Source organism: Ranitomeya variabilis, chromosome 3 (genome assembly GCF_051348905.1).
Source record: "Ranitomeya variabilis isolate aRanVar5 chromosome 3, aRanVar5.hap1, whole genome shotgun sequence".
Taxonomy (NCBI): Eukaryota; Metazoa; Chordata; class Amphibia; order Anura; family Dendrobatidae; genus Ranitomeya; species Ranitomeya variabilis.
In genome coordinates, this window is record NC_135234.1 from 169,507,875 (window position 1) to 169,524,737 (window position 16,863).

At 43.7% G+C, this 16,863-nt stretch overlaps 1 protein-coding gene across 2 annotated transcripts in view; it reads left to right on the forward strand.

The window, feature by feature from the left end:
* Positions 1-16,863, forward strand: part of SIRT2 (sirtuin 2) — a 49,824-nt gene that overhangs the window by 7,299 nt on the left and 25,662 nt on the right. For both annotated transcript variants that reach the window (XM_077294857.1, XM_077294858.1), the window contains exons 4-10: positions 1,818-1,928; positions 2,336-2,377; positions 3,329-3,435; positions 3,855-3,911; positions 6,228-6,296; positions 6,368-6,497; positions 13,997-14,056. In XM_077294857.1, coding sequence (XP_077150972.1) covers positions 1,818-1,928; positions 2,336-2,377; positions 3,329-3,435; positions 3,855-3,911; positions 6,228-6,296; positions 6,368-6,497; positions 13,997-14,056 — 576 coding nt within the window. The remainder of the gene's footprint in view (positions 1-1,817; positions 1,929-2,335; positions 2,378-3,328; positions 3,436-3,854; positions 3,912-6,227; positions 6,297-6,367; positions 6,498-13,996; positions 14,057-16,863) is intronic.

A 16,863-nucleotide genomic window follows, 5' to 3' on the forward strand; every position in this document is an offset into this window, starting at 1 on the left:
GTTCCCGGTTCTAGCGGTGGCCATGTGCTCAGTTTCAGAGCTGTACAGCACAGCTAAGTCAACGGTATAGTGGCCTGCAACCAGGTACAGCACATCTGCGCCCTATTGATTTCTAGATCCGCTTACACTGAAGGATGATCGTAAATGAGTTCCTAGGAACGCTCATTTCACGATACCTCCTCTTGCAGTCTAAACAGGCTGCTGATCACTTGACAAAGGAGTAAGATGCTCTTTCATCCGGTGAAATGATCATTGGACTGCATAAGTGATCATCATTCTCATCAAGGAATCGTCCTGTGCAAACAGGATTTGTGCTGCCGAGAACCTTGACATCCTATGGGCACAGAACAGTCTGTTACAGATGTATGCATCATTAAGCGTGGTCTAAATATTTCCTGACTGGTAGTCATTTAATAGCCTGTTTACACACAGACAGAACACGCTTAACATTGCTTTCAGTGCTCATTGGCTGCCATTGATCTCGGCAGCACATGTCCTGTGTAAACAAGACAAGGCGCTGCCGAGAACGATGTTCTTTTATCGAAACCAAAAGATGATTTTATCTGACAAATGAGTGTTTTGCTTGTTCGGCGGGTGTTCTGCAGCCTGTTTATCCTGCATGAATATCATGAAACTAGCATTCCAATGAATGATTCCTCATGATAGTGTTTTGATGTAAATGCTGCACCTCAAGGATTTTTCGCGGATAAAGCTCATACCTTGAATAGTCTATGGGGCTTTTCACGTTTCCCTTTTTCTTTTCTTTGTGGACTGAGTGGTCCGTGCAAAGTTGCGGAGAAATGTCTGATATTGATCCAAGTATCAATGCCAGTCTGAAGGTCCGTGAATCGGTCTGACTGCAGTTGGATGACATCTGACTGCTGTTCGGTTTTCAAAACTGCTAGATAGGTGAAAGTCGAGAAACTATCTTTCTTTTACCTCACCAACTGATAAAATGGATGGAAATCTGGAAATCAGATAGCAATTTGATGGCACTGAACAAAATAATTGGTGAAACCAGGACCTTTTTTCTCATGTGGAAAAAAAAATGGACGTCAGAATGAGCCCTATACTGATGTCCTATGAAGATGATTTAGCTGAGTCTATCCTTATGTAAAGTCTAATATTACAGTTGAGCAAAAAGATATTCAAGACCGTGGTCCATCATGTCAGTAGCCCTTAGTCGCGGTCCAGATCAGAGAGCCATGACCCTCCTCCTACCTATGGCATGACCTCTTCGGATTAGTAAGCCCTTGAGATGTCATGTGCGCAGGGGGCCACAATGTAAACACATTGCAGGGCCTACTAATCAGAAGAAACACCGGGGATGCCGAAACTAGGAGGAGGTTCCCAGGGCTCTGCTCTGTCCGGAGGCCTTGGACTACTGACATGGCTACTGGACCAGGGTCCTGTGAATCTGTTTGATCAACTCTATCTGATATTACATACAGCTTTGTTCATGCTTGTTTGCTGACAGGATTGGCTCCTTGCTTCTGAGTACCAAGCTGACGTTAGTCAGGGCAGCGTTCGCGTGGATGTAGATCAGGCGCACGGCATGTCGTTCTCCTCATGACCATATCTCTTTCTTATAAGGCAATGTTCCTTATAAAAAGATAAGATTCGAAAACCTGAGGTAAAAAAGTACAGCCATTGCCCTTAGCAACCTATTAGATGCCTACTATCATTGGGAACATTTAGACGTGTAATATTGTTGGCTGCTAGAAGCCGCGGCTAATTTTTATTTTCAACAAGTTTTGACCATTATTTTCACTGCCACATTTTGTTCCATGTTCATATTATTGTTTATGACTTTCTAGTGGATTTCCTGCGTGATCTTTTCTCACGGACATTGGGCATAGGAACCCCAGAAAAAGTCCTTGATGAACTGAGCCTGGATGGAGTGGGCAGGTTCTTGCTCAGTGGTAAATGTAAGTCAAGTTATATATTATATTATATTTTTTAGCCCTGTTTTATTATAGCATTATTATACTGCCATCAGTGGTCATGTTTGGGTTGTATTTTAAGGGGAGTTCCTGTTATTGTTTGCAGGACTGACATCACGTCTCCAGCGCAGCAGCCAGGGAGTTTAAGGACTCTGCCCGTGTAGTAGGAGCGCTACTTTCTGAGCTCACTGACTGGCTGCCATGCTGTTGACATGACGTCATCACTACAGCCAATACGAGACCCCCGGGAGTGTCAGTCGACACTGAGCGCTGGATCTGTTATTTTTTTTTATTACAAACTGCAGCCAAGGGCCAATATTTTCTGAAAGGAGACAACCATTTCAACTCTTTTTTTTTCCAGTTTTTTAATCTGTATGTTCTATATGTTGCAGGTAAGAATGTGGTGTTTATGGTTGGAGCGGGCATCTCAACATGTGAGTAGATTTTTTTTTTCTGTTTTCCTTCAGTTCCTCCACCAAGGGTTGAAAGAAAAAAAATGCTCCTCACACAATGACATTCCAAGTTTAACCAGTGGGGTCAAGACACTTCGACCCGACCAATTGCTGAAACTAAGGGGAAGAAATACTCGGCCTAAATTTTCCATCTTATTTAGGTACAAGATGCTTAGTATAACGTGTGTGATAGACTGTCTATGAGCAAATCTACAGTTTAACCTACTCTTCCAAGCTTCTGCCCTTACTTTTTAGCAATTGGTTGGGGTATCATCTCTTGGAACCTCACCAATTAAAGGCAAACTGTCACCAGAAAAAAATGCTATTATCTTGCACATATGGGGTTAATCTGCAGGTTAATAGTGTTATTAACCTGACCAGTACCCGCACTGAACACTGCTGGGAGAAAAGTAACTTTATTTCTACTGGCAGCATTCTGGTTTCAGTCATGGGGCGGTGCTGGCGCACGTTCAGTCACCGCTCTGAGTATACAGAGAAACAGCTGTAACTGCGCCCCTGACACTTACTGACAGCCGGCCATGATGTTGATCTTGCTGTCAGTCAGTGCGGCGGGTGCGGCTTCAATCGTCGCTCTGTATACTCAGAACGGTGACTGATCCCGCACCAGTGCTGCCCTTGAAACTGAAACGGTGCCGAGGTTAATACAGTAAATTTTCTCCCCACAGCGTCTAGCTAAGTGCAGGCGCCGGACAAGATAAGAACGTTATTAACCTACATATTAACCCCATATCTGCAGGCTAATAGTGTTTTTCTGGTGATAGGTTGCCTTTACACTTCTGAAATGTATGTATGAAACATCATTCATTTTTTTTTTTTTTTTTAAAGTGCAGTTCCTGTCACTAATGATGATGACAACTCATTGGAGACCAATCTCTTCCTTTTAACCTGACCTTTTTTCCTCTCTTGCTGTAGCTGCAGGAATTCCCGACTTTCGTTCGCCAGGCAGTGGGTTGTACTCCAACCTACAAAAATACAACTTGCCATATCCAGAGGCCATATTTGAAATAGGATATTTCAAGGTAATGATATCAAATAATTGCTGTGTCGCAGAGAATAAGATGGTTAAATGTTAGTGTCTTGTGTCACTTTTTTATACGTGGGATCATTTACTGTCTCCCCTAAAGGATAGTTGTGATCATGACCATAACAACACTCATGGATAAGCGCTAGATGAAGGCTTATGTATAAGTCACAGATCAGTTGTCATTATATTGAACTAATGAGGACAACTTGCTCGCTAAATCATTAAATGTTTAGGGATCCATCTGTTTAGATTTGCCAGTGTAGCTGCGAACATGTGCTTGTGAATCTCTGCTCTGATTCATTGTCCCAAGAGTAGAAGTCCCTCTATGACATCAATATCTCCAGGGGTTAGGGTAAGGTCGCCAATGTGAGATCTTTATACTTCTGTTAAATTTATATGTTCTCTTTCTTGCAGCAAAACCCAGAACCGTTCTTTGCTTTGGCTAGAGAGCTGTACCCAGGACAATTCAAGGTCAGTCCATGTGAGCCTTCCAGTACTAATCAGTAGGGAGTGACGGTTTACTATGTGGTATAACCACTATCGTACCGGGTGTAGCATCCACACTCACTTCCTTTCCTATTTGACAGATCCATATTGGACACTTATACTGTATATATTATATTTGTATTTAAAATGACGGCTGATTCAATATTAATTAGTATAGTAATGGGCCCATAAATCTGCCCAAATCTTCCAATTTACAGGTCCTTCTCAAAAAATTAGCATATAGTGTTAAATTTCATTATTTACCATAATGTAATGATTACAATTAAACTTTCATATATTATAGATTCATTATCCACCAACTGAAATTTGTCAGGTCTTTTATTGTTTTAATACTGATGATTTTGGCATACAACTCCTGATAACCCCAAAAACCTGTCTCAATAAATTAGCATATCAAGAAAAGGTTCTCTAAACGACCTATTACCCTAATCTTCTGAATCAACTAATTAACTCTAAACACATGCAAAAGATACCTGAGGCTTTTAAAAACTCCCTGCCTGGTTCATTACTTAAAACCCCCATCATGGGTAAGATTAGCGACCTGACAGATGTCAAGAAGGCCATCATTGACACCCTCAAGCAAGAGGGTAAGACCCAGAAAGAAATTTCTCAACAAATAGGCTGTTCCCAGAGTGCTGTATCAAGGCACCTCAATGGTAAGTCTGTTGGAAGGAAACAATGTGGCAGAAAACGCTGTACAACGAGAAGAGGTGACAGGACCCTGAGGAAGATTGTGGAGAAGGACCGATTCCAGACCTTGGGGAACCTGAGGAAGCAGTGGACTGAGTCTGGTGTGGAAACATCCAGAGCCACCGTGCACAGGCGTGTGCAGGAAATGGGCTACAGGTGCCGCATTCCCCAGGTAAAGCCACTTTTTTTCTACAGAGAAGCAGCACTGGACTGTTGCTAAGTGGTCCCAAGTACTTTTTTCTGATGAAAGCAAATTTTGCATGTCATTCGGAAATCAAGGTGCCAGAGTCTGGAGGAAGACTGGGGAGAAGGAAATGCCAAAATGCCTGAAGTCCAGTGTCAAGTACCCACAGTCAGTGATGGTGTGGGGTGCCATGTTAGCTGCTGGTGTTGGTCCACTGTGTTTCATCAAGGGCAGGGTCAATGCAGCTAGCTATCAGGAGATTTTGGAGCACTTCATGCTTCCATCGGCTGAAATGCTTTATGGAGATGAAGATTTCATTTTTCAGCACGACCTGGCACCTGCTCACAGTGCCAAAACCACTGGTAAATGGTTTACTGACCATGGTATTACTGTGCTCAATTGGCCTGCCAACTCTCCTGACCTGAACCCCATAGAGAATCTGTGGGATATTGTGAAGAGAAAGTTGAGAGACGCAAGACCCAACACTCTGGATGAGCTTAAGGCCGCTATTGAAGCATCCTGGGCCTCCATAACATCTCAGCAGTGTCACAGGCTGATTGCCTCCATGCCACGCCGCATTGAAGCAGTCATTTCTGCCAAAGGATTCCCGACCAAGTATTGAGTGCATAACTGAACATTATTATTTGATGGTTTATTTGTTTGTTATTAAAAAACACTTTTATTTGATTGGACGGGTGAAATATGCTAATTTATTGAGACAGGTTTTTTGGGTTATCAGGAGTTGTATGCCAAAATCATCAGTATTAAAACAATAAAAGACCTGACAAATTTCAGTTGGTGGATAATGAATCTATAATATATGAAAGTTTAATTGTAATCATTACATTATGGTAAATAATGAAATTTAACACTATATGCTAATTTTTTGAGAAGGACCTGTATATCTCATGTGGTAGAATTGTAGGTGAAAACGCTCATTTCTGATCTACCTTCTCTAATCAGACCACTAGGTGGTGCTAGTTAGTGCTTCTGTGTGAGTAGAAACGCTCAATACAATTTGATCATATGACGCCCTGCTGCCACCTGGACCCACAACAGGCAGTCTATGGTTAGTCTATCATCTCTCTGCAGTCACCATTTTTGCCCACACAAAATTTAGTGTGTTTGTACAAGATGATTCCTGTGACTAAGGAAGCAAAATGTTAAGATGATGAATTAAATCCTGTTCTTATGGCAGCCGGTGTCTATATGGTATGTACAGTTTACTTTACGGGTAACCAGCACTAGGTCCTGGTATATTGTTAGTATCATCCCTTGTGGTTTAGCATGCCCTGACTAATGGAATCTCCTAAAATTTAGATGGAACAGAGGTAAATGCCCTGCACATCCATGTTATTCCTTATTTTACCTTACAACTGCCACTAATGCGTTTTCTTCCCTTTCAGCCAACTATTTGCCATTATTTCATGCGACTAATGAAAGAAAAGGGTCTGTTTCTTCGCTGCTACACTCAGGTATTCTCACTGCCGCGCTCATTACTGATGGATGACTGCACAGACCCAATAATTGTTTCATCTTCGCACAGAACATCGATACTTTGGAGAGAGTGGCCGGCCTGTCTTCTGATGACCTAGTCGAGGCCCATGGAACTTTCCACACCTCCCACTGCATTGGGACGTTATGTAGAGCCGAGTATCCACTTTCCTGGATGAAAGGTATTTTATTATCTACTCATCTAAGTTGTCTATAAACCACACAAAGTCCAAAATATTTCTTTGTCTTTAACCCCTTAAGACAAAATCGTGCACATGTATGTAGTTCTGGGAGAGATCGCAGTTCTGAGCTGTCCCCATACTTGTCAGATTCCGCCTACATTATGTAGCTGACTTCTGTGTCTAAGTATCAGAGCGGAGCTCTGTCCGCTGCTCTTAACCATTTGAATACCAATATCAATCTCTGACAGCAGTGTTTAAATGTAACATGCACCAGTGCTCGCATGCCCCTGCTCCAATAGACGGGCTGAAGGCCTCCATCACTGCCATCTTGGTACTCCTATGAACCTAAGTCACAGGCTGCTCTTCAAAGGAGATTTTCACCATATACTTCAATATGTGGTATCGCAGTATGTTTTATAAGTGATCTGATCAAGCGCCGCAAAAAGACTTTCTAAAAAAAATTATAAAAATCTAAAAATTCGAATTGCCCCGCTTTTTCCCCATTAAAAATAAAGAAATTACGAAAAAAAAACATTTGTTATTGCCATGTATGTTAAAGTTCGATTTATCAAAACTTAATGATTAACCTGTAGGGTAAAAAGAGTAATAAGAAAAAGATCAAAACTGCAGAATTACAGTTTTATGGCCACCACACCACCCTGAAAATGACGACACAGCTCTCCCCAATTTTTTTTTTTTTTTTACAAGCTTTTGAATTTTTTTTTTTACCACTTAAACCATGCAAGTTCACTACTGTTATAATTGTTGTGACCCGGAAAATCTTGTTTCAAAGTCATTTTTACCACAGAATGAACACTGTAAAAATATAACAGCAGAATTGCATTCTCTTCACAATTTTTTAAGTACATTGGATGTTAAAATGAATGCAGTCATTCAAAACTACATCTTGCCCTGCATAAAAACAAGCCTTCATACTACTGTGTGGACGAAGAAATGAAAAAAGGTTATCCCTCTTGACAGAAGGGGAGGAAAAAATAAAAAATTTGCCCAGTCTTTAACCCCTTAGTGACAGAGTCAATTTGCTGCTTAAAGGGAATCTGTCACCCCAAAAATCGTATATGAGCTAAGGCCACTGGCATCATGGGCTTATCTACAGCATTCTGTAATGCTGTAGATAAGCCCCAGATGTAACCTGAAAGATGAGAAAAATAAGTTATATTATACTTACCCGGGGGCGTTCTCGCTGTTGTCCGGGTCCGATGGGCGTCGCGGTGCGGAGCCTCCCATCTTCATACAGTGACGTCCTCTTCTTGTCTACGGCTCCGGCGCAGGCGTACTTTGTCTGCCCTGTTGAGGACAGAGTAAAGTACTGCAATGCTCAGGCGCCGGGAAAGGTCAGAGAGGCAGGAAGACAAGAAGAGGACGTCATCGTATGAAGATAGGAAGCGCCGGACCGCGATGCCTATCGGACCGGACCGCAGCGGGACCGCCCTTGGGTGAGCATAATATAATCTCCTGTTGTCTCCTGTAGATAAGCCCCTGATGCCGGTGGCCTTAAGGTACCGTCACACTCAGCGACGCTGCAGCGATATAGACAACAAGACGATCGCTGCAGCGTCGCTGTTTAGGTCGCTGGGGAGCTGTCACACAGACAGCTCTCTCCCGCGACCAACGATCAGGGGAAAGACTTCGGCATCGTTGAAACTGTCTTCAACGATGCCAAAGTCCCCCTGCAGCACCCGGGTAACCAGGGTAAACATCGGGTTACTAAGCGCAGGGCCGCGCTTAGTAACCCGATATTTACCCTGGTTACCAATGTCAAAGTATAAAAAAAAACACTACATACTCACCTTTTGATGTCTGTCATGTCCCCCGGCGTCTGCGCTGCTGCTCAGAGCTTCCTTCACTGAATGTGTCAGGGCCGGCAGAGCACAGCGGTGACGTCACCGCTGTGCTCGGCTTTACGGCCGGCACTGACACATTCAGTGCAGGAAGCTCTGAGCAGCAGCGCGGACGCCGGGGGACGTGACAGACATCAGAAGGTGAGTATGTAGTGTTTTTTTTTTTTACTTTTACAATGGTAACCAGGGTAAATATCGGGTTACTAAGCGCGGCCCTGCGCTTAGGAACCCAATATTTACCCTGGTTACCATTGTAAAACATTGCTGGCATCGTTGCTTTTGCTGTCAAACACGACGATACACACCGACCTAACGACGAAATAAGGTGCTGGCCTTCTAGCTCCGACCAACGATATCACAGCGGGATCCAGATCGCTGCTGCGTGTCAAACACAACGATATCACTATCCAGGGCGCTGCAACGTCATGGATCTTTGTCGTTCTCGTTGGAAAGTTGTTCAGTGTGACAGTACCTTTAGCTCATATACGATATTTGAGATGACAGACTCCCTTTAATGACCAGGCCAATTTTTACAATTCTGACCAGTGTCACTTTATGTGGTTTTAACTCTGGAACGCTTCAACGGATCCTGGTGATTCTGAGATTGTTTATTTGTGACATATTGTGCTTCATATTATTGGTAAAATTTCTTTGATATGACTTGCATTTATTTATGAAAAAAACGGAAATATGGCAAAAATTTTGAAAATTTAGCAATTTTCTAGTTTTCTGATTTTTCTAACAAAATTTAGAAAACAATTTTTCCAGGACGTCCCTCCTGACAGCACCCTGGAGGACGTCCTTCTCCTCCTTGCAGGGACAGGAAACACACGAGAGTTCAAATATCCGGTTCCACCCACCAATCCTCAGTGTTTTTCCTGTCCCTGCATGGAGGGACACACGTAGAGAAGCAGCAGCTTACCGAGCTCAGGGGGATCGGGCGGTCCTCCAATCCTTCCCCCTGTCAAGCGGCTCAGGGTCGAAACTCCCCGAGGGGGGGGGGGTTGGGGAGTCCCTCTACCCCAGAGGCCCGGAGCGGGACGATGCTCCGGGATTGAACCGCTCCTCCCGTTGGGGGGCTCTCGGTTCAGGATGCGGCCACGATCCAGGCAGACCTCCATCCGGCAGAGCGCGCAGTCAGGAGACGCTACAGCCGGTCGGCACTTCCGGGTCAGGGGAGCCGCGTCACTTCCGGTCTCAGAGGAGCCGGCGAAACGTCACTTCCGGTGGCGTTCTATGAGCGGGGAAGCAGACGCTCCACCAGGAGAACGCTGACAGAGCGGTCGTTTCCGTGCTAGCGTCCAGCACCTGCATAAGGAGTTGTATCGTCTGCTTTAGAAACCGGCTATGGAAGACAGAAACGACAAGGAAGGGATAAGTCTGCCCTAGGCAGTACACCCTTTGTATTCTGAAAATTCCTCGCTCCCTCTAGCCTATTACTCCCTATCTTATATTGTTTAGGATAAGGGAAACCCCGCTGCTCCCCCTGCTACGGCCAAAAAATCTGGGAAGGCCACAATGAAGAGCATCAGATGTCCTGTATGCCATGCTAAACTCCCAGATTCCCATGGCAAGACCCTATGTGCCACCTGTACGTCTAAGGTTATGAAGGACGAGCAGTCATCAATGTTCTCCGAGATGAGATCCCATATACGGGAAGAGGTGCAAGCTTCTATATCTAGCCTTTCGCATTCTCGGCCTGCCAGTCCCATAGCTGGTCGCAAGCGAGCCAGGAAGGAGGAAGTCCAGGGGGAGCCAGAGTATTCTTCTGATGAAGGTTCCGAGTTCAGGGATTCGCTATCAGAAGAGGAAGGAGAAATTCCCGTAGAAAACCAGGACAGAGCCAGGAAGTATCTCTTCCAGTCTGAGGAAACAGATGAACTTGTCCAGGCTGTTAGAAATACGATGCAAATCGAAGATACTTCTAAACCACAGTCCAGACAGGATTTGATGTTCGGGGGACTTGTGGCACGAAACCTGACTGTGTTTCCCATTAGTGATCATATCAAAGCTATGGTCCTAGAGGAATGGAAGGAGGCTGAGCGCAGATTAGTGCTATCCCGTGACTTCAAAAGTCGCCTGCCGTTCGATCCGGAGGACGTCATGCTATGGGAGGAGATCCCTAAAATGGACGTTCCCGTCGCAAAGGTCACAAAAAAGACTGCTATACCCTTCGAAGACTCATCCAGTCTTCGTGACCCTATGGATAGGAAGGCTGACATCCTCCTTAAAAGGGCTTGGGAGGCTTCTGCAGCTTTGATTAGAACAAACATAGCGGCCACCTCGGTGGCCAGATCTATGTACTTAAGGATGGGGCAGTTGGAAGAGCAATTATCCAATAAGACCCCCAGAGCAGATATTTTGCACTCCTTTCCCATAATGAAGTCTGCAATGGCTTTCTTGTCGGATATGACAGCCGAATCAGTTAGATTTTCAGCCCGTAATAGCTCACTATCCAATGCGGCTAGGAGGGCGGTGTGGTTAAGGTCATGGTCTGGTGACAATGCTTCCAAATCCAAACTCTGCTCTATTCCGTTTTCAGGACAGAGGGTGTTTGGACCGGCTTTAGACTCTATCCTTGAGTCAGCCTCCAATAAAAAGAGAGGTTTTCCGGAGGACAAACCTAAACGTTCCCAGCCCTTTCAGAGAGGTTTATTCTCCAGAAAGCAGTTCGATCCTAAAGGTCAGGGTCGGTCCAGCAGAGGATCCTACAGAGGCTCCCGTGGACAGAGTAATAGGAACAGGGGATCTTTCTTTAGCCTATCCTATAAAAATAAGTCTCTATGACGCCACTCACATTGGGGGGAGGCTTCGTATGTTCGCAGAAAATTGGGCCCAGATTACTCAAAATCAGTGGGTTCTCAGTACTGTTTCCGAAGGTTACAGCATAGAACTTTACTCTCCTCCCCCAGAAAGATACATTACACCTACGATAGTCAAGCCAGATTCGGCTATACTAAAAGACCTACAGGACATGCTCAGGACAGAGGTAATAATTCCTGTCCCTCAGTCAGAGTTGGGGAAAGGTCACTACTCTTCCCTGTTCACGATTACACGGCCATCAGGCGACACCCGCACAATAATAAATCTAAAGCCTTTGAATGCATGGGTGAGATACAGGAGGTTCCGCATGGAATCCATTCGGTCAGCAATTCCGCTTATAAACCAAAATGCGGTCATGTGTACTATCGACCTAAAAAGGGCCTACTACCAGGTCCCAGTACATCCCTTGTCTCAGAACCTACTGAGATTTGCAGTAGCTCTGCCAACCCGGACCTGCCACTATCAGTTCCAGGGCCTCCCCTTCGGTCTGGCTTCCGCTCCTCGTATTTTTACCAAACATATATCAGAGATCCTTATCTGCAGATCAGGGAAGACAGTCTAATTCTGAGATTAGATCCAGCCTTTATCCCGAAAGTAGCCTCTAGTAAAAACAGGAATCAGGAAGTAATTCTCCCTTCATTTTGTAATAACCCTGCTAACGAGAAAGAGAGGGTCCTCCACTCACTAGACGTTAGACAGGGGGTTTTGGACTGCCTAAAGGCCACAGACTCTTGGCGTACAGATCCAAACCTTTTTATTCTGTTCGGGGGAAAGAATAAGGGGAAGAAGGCCTCTAAGGCCTCAATTTCACGTTGGATCACAGAGGTGATCACAGACGCCTATCAGTCAGAAGGTATGTCCCCTCCTTTAGGCTTAAAAGCCCACTCTACCCGTGGGGTGTCCGCCTCCTGGGCGGAGCGTGCAGGAGCTTCTGTAGAACAGATCTGTAAAGCCGCAACATGGGCCAGGGCCGACACTTTTTGTAAACATTATAAACTTGATGTTACATCCAGTCAGCACACAGCTTTTGGGAGGAAGGTCCTCCAAGCGGTAATCCCACCCTGAGGAGGTGCTTTGGTACTCTCCAGGGTGCTGTCAGGAGGGACGTCCTGGAAAATAGGTATTAGTCCTACCGGTAATTATGTTTCCAGGAGTCCATATTGACAGCATCGGTAGTTCTCCCCCATGTACGTAATATTCTCAGGTATATTCAGCTTTGTGCCTATATACTATTTTGTATTATGATTCTGGCATTAAAATGTTTTATTTGCATTATTCCATGATTGGTTCTTGTTACAACACTGAGGATTGGTGGGTGAAACCGGATATTTGAACTCTCGTGTGTTTCCTGTCCCTGCAAGGAGGAGAAGGACGTCCTCCAGGGTGCTGTCAGTATGGACTCCTGGAAACATAATTACCGGTAGGACTAATACCTATTTTTTTAGGGACCACCTCACATTTGAAGGGACTTTTGGGGGTCAATATAACAAAAAATACCGCAAACTGACAACATTCTAAAAACTGCACCCCTCAGGGTTTGCAAAACCAGATTCAAGAAGTTTATTAAACCTTCAGGTGCTTCATGAGAACTAAAGCAATGTGGAAGGAAAACATTTACATTTTACTTTTTTCACAAAAAATTTTACTTTGGAACAAATTTTTTTTATTTTCACAAGGGTATCAGGAGAAAATGGACCACAAAATTTGTTTGGGCAATTTCTCCTGAGTACACCAATACCCCATATGTGGGGGAAAGCCACATGTTTGAGCGCATGGCAGAGCTCAGAAGGGAAGGAGCACTGTTTGACTTTTTGAACGTAAAATTGGCTGGAATCAATGATGGCGCCATGTCGCGTTTGGAGACCCCCTGATGTACCTAAACAGTGGAAACCCCCCAATTCTAACTGCAACCCTAACCCCAACACACCCCTAACCCTAATCCCAACCCTAGCCACAGCTCAAAGCACAACACACACCTAACCCTAATCCCAACCCTAACCATAACCCTAAGCACACCACACCCCAACCCTAACCACAACCTTAACCCCAGCACACTTCTAACCCTAACCCAACTCACTTTAGCCCAACTCTAACCCTAATGGAAAAAATGGAAATAAATTTATTTTTTTAATATAATTATTTTTCCCTTTTTCCCTAACTAAGGGAGTGATAAAGGGGGGGGGTTATTTACTATTTTTTTTTTATTTTGATCACTGTGATAGTGTGTATCACAGTGATCAAAATGACCCAATAGGAAAATGTTCCTATTGATGCCAGCCGGCAGATCGCAGTGGGCGCACTACGCATGCGCCCGCCATTTTCTCCCAGAAGAAGACACAAGGGGGACATCACGGGGGGATTCCTGGACTCCAGAGGTACAGGGGGGGTGCAATTGGGGGATCCTATTTCTCCTCTGGTGTGCAATCACATCAGAGGAGAGAGAAATGAAATGGAGAATCTGTTTTTGTTTTTTTTGTTTTTTGACAGTCGCTGTTATACCATTAATAACGGCAATTGCAACACCGGGTTCTGTAAAAACCGACCCGAATCATGTAGCCGAGACCCCAGAGAAATTCCGACATTGGGGGAAAATGAACTAATTCATTAACAGCGCTGTGGTTTAAGTACCCTTAATTGCCGCCGTGAAAAGGTGTATCGGCGGTCGTTAAGGGGTCAAGAGGTTATACTCCAAAACACATGCAGTACTAAAGGACTACGGCTGTGTTAACATTGTGTTTTAGACTACTGTTAGTGGCTCAGTCAGGACTTACGTCTGAAGCCCTGGAAAATAAGGATTTTGATGCTTTCTTTCAGAAAAGATTTTCTCTGATCTGATCCCGAAATGTGATAAGTGTAACAGCTTGGTTAAACCAGGTAAGACTTTTCAGATGCACGTTTAAAGGCATTATCTACCTTTTAAAGGGGATGTGTGTAGGATAGGTTATAAATATGAGATTGGTGGGACACTACATAATAATTATATTTCTATAGCGCCAACATGTTCCGCAGCACTTTACAATTCAGAATTTACATGTACAAAACAATATCAGATATTACAGAGTAACACATAACTCAACAATTCAAACAGGATTGAGGGTCCTGCTCGCGAGAGCTAGCTATCTGTAAAGAAATAGGGGGACATAATAGGTACAAAGTGCTTGTAGGGTATGGTTATGATAATAAATAGGGCTGCATGAAGCTGTCACCAGCCAGGATCTGTATGATACAAAGTGCTACTGAGTGCATGAAGCTTTAAACTACAATATTCAGCAGTGGCCACAAAACAAAGTACAAAGCTTCAGTGTTCTGTTCCGTACATAGCTTATATCTGGCCTCTGTGGGGGCAGATATGACCTGATTAATAGGGGTATCGGGCGTCACAGACCCAACGATCTTATATCCCATGAGTAGGTTATCAATGAAAGTCTTGGAAACACCTATGTACAGTTATATGAAAAAGTTTGGGCACCCCTATTAATCTTAAGCTTAATGTTTTATAAAAATCGTTTTTTTTGCAACAGCTATTTCAGTTTCATGTATCTAATAACTGTTGGACACAGTAATGTTTCTGCCTTGAAATGAGGTTTATTGTACTAACAGAAAATGTGCAATCTGCATTCAAACAAAATTTGACAGGTGCATAAGTATGGGCACCTCACCAGAAAAGTGACATTAATATTTAGTAGATCCTCCTTTTGCAAAAATAACAGCATCTAGTCGCTTCCTGTAGCTTTTAATAAGTTCCTGGATCCTGGATGAAGGTATTTTTGACAATTCCTCTTTACAAAACCATTCCAGTTCAGTTAAGTTTGATGGTCGTCGAGAATGGACAGCCCTCTTCAAATGATCCCACAGATGTTCAATGATATTCAGGTCTGGGGACTGGGATGGCCATTCCAGAACAGTGTAATTGTTCCTCTGCATGAATGCCTGAGTAGATTTGGAGCGGTATTTTGGATCATTGTCTTGCTGAAAGATCCATCCCCTGCGTAACTTCAACTTTGTCACTGATTCATGAACGTTATTGTCAAGAATCTGCTGATACTGAGAGGAATCCATGCGTCCCTCAACTTTAACAAGATTCCCGGTGCCGGCATTGGCCACACAGCCCCAAAGCATGATGGAACCTCCACCAAATTTTACTGTGGGTAGCAAATGTTTTTCTTGGAATGCTGTGTTTTTTTGCCGCCATGCATAACGCCTTTTTGTATGACCAAACAACTCAATCTTGGTTTCATCAGTCCACAGGACCTTCTCCAAAAAGAAATTGGCTTCTCCAAATGTGCTTTTGCATACCTCAGCCGACTCTGTTTGTGGCGTGCTTGCAGAAACGGCTTCTTTCGCATCACTCTCCCATACAGCTTCTCCTTGTGCAAAGTGCGTTGTATAGTTGACCGATGCACAGTGACACCATCTGCAGCAAGTTGATGCTGCAGCTCTCTGGAGGTGGTCTGAGGATTGTCCTTGACTGATCTCACCATTCTTCTTCTCTGCCTTTCTGATGTTTTTCTTGGCCTGCCACTTCTGGCCTTAACAAGAACTGTACCTGTGTTCTTCCATTTCCTTACTATGTTCCTCACAGTGGAAATTGACAGGTTAAATCTCCTAGACAGCTTTTTGTATCCTTCCCCTGAACAACTATGTTGAATAATCTTTGTTTTCAGATCATTTGACAGTTGTTTTGAGGAGCCCATGGTGCCACTCTTCAGAGGAGATTCAAACAGGAGAACAACTTGCAAGTGGCCACTTTAAGTAGCTTTTCTCATGATTGCATACACCTGGCTATGAAGTTCAAAGCTCAATGAGCTGAGTTACAAAACAAAAAAAAAGTGCTTTAGTAAGTCAGTAAAAAGTAGGTAGGAGTATTTAAAACAAGAAAATGATAAGGGTGCCCATACTTATGCACCTGTCAAATTTTGTTTGAATGCGGATTGCACATTTTCTGTTAGTACAATAAACCTCATTTCAAGGCAGAAACATTACTGTGTCCAACAGTTATTAGATATATGAAACTGAAATAGCTGTTGCAAAAAAAACAATTTTTATAAAACATTAAGCCTAAGATTAATAGGGGTGCCCAAACTTTTTCATATAACTGTATGTATTCATATGTGCAGGTTCTACAAAAGTAAAGACAAAATATTGCTGTGAGAATACATAAAACTGGCATGTGTGAACACACCATAACAAATCAGTGGCATTATGCAATGTATATAAGTAATTCTGTATTCACAGGGTGTAACTTTTTGATTACTGGAGGTTCCACGGATCCTGAACGTCATCTGAATGGAGTGTTGATCTGCCTTATGTACCTCTGCTTCATTCATTCTCTATGGGACCGTTAGACTAGTACAGAGCTCAGAAAATTTTTATCTAAGCAGTCCCATAGGGAATGAATAGAACGGTGGTGCACATGCTTGAGCTCCGCTCCATTCAGACAGAGCACATTTCTTGGAATCAGTGTTCTCAGCAATTTGAACAACAGGGATCAGTAAGTTATCCCCTAATCTAAGGACTTTTTAAAAATGTTGACCCCTTTAGTTTATTTTGATCCTTCAAGCTCAGTGTTGTAAAAAATTAGAAACTGATCAACACTTGCTCTCCCCAGGCCAACTACTATCTCTGTTACTGCTCTAGTCTTTGTTGAATGGCTTCAGTGGTAATGTGATATTGTCAGCACT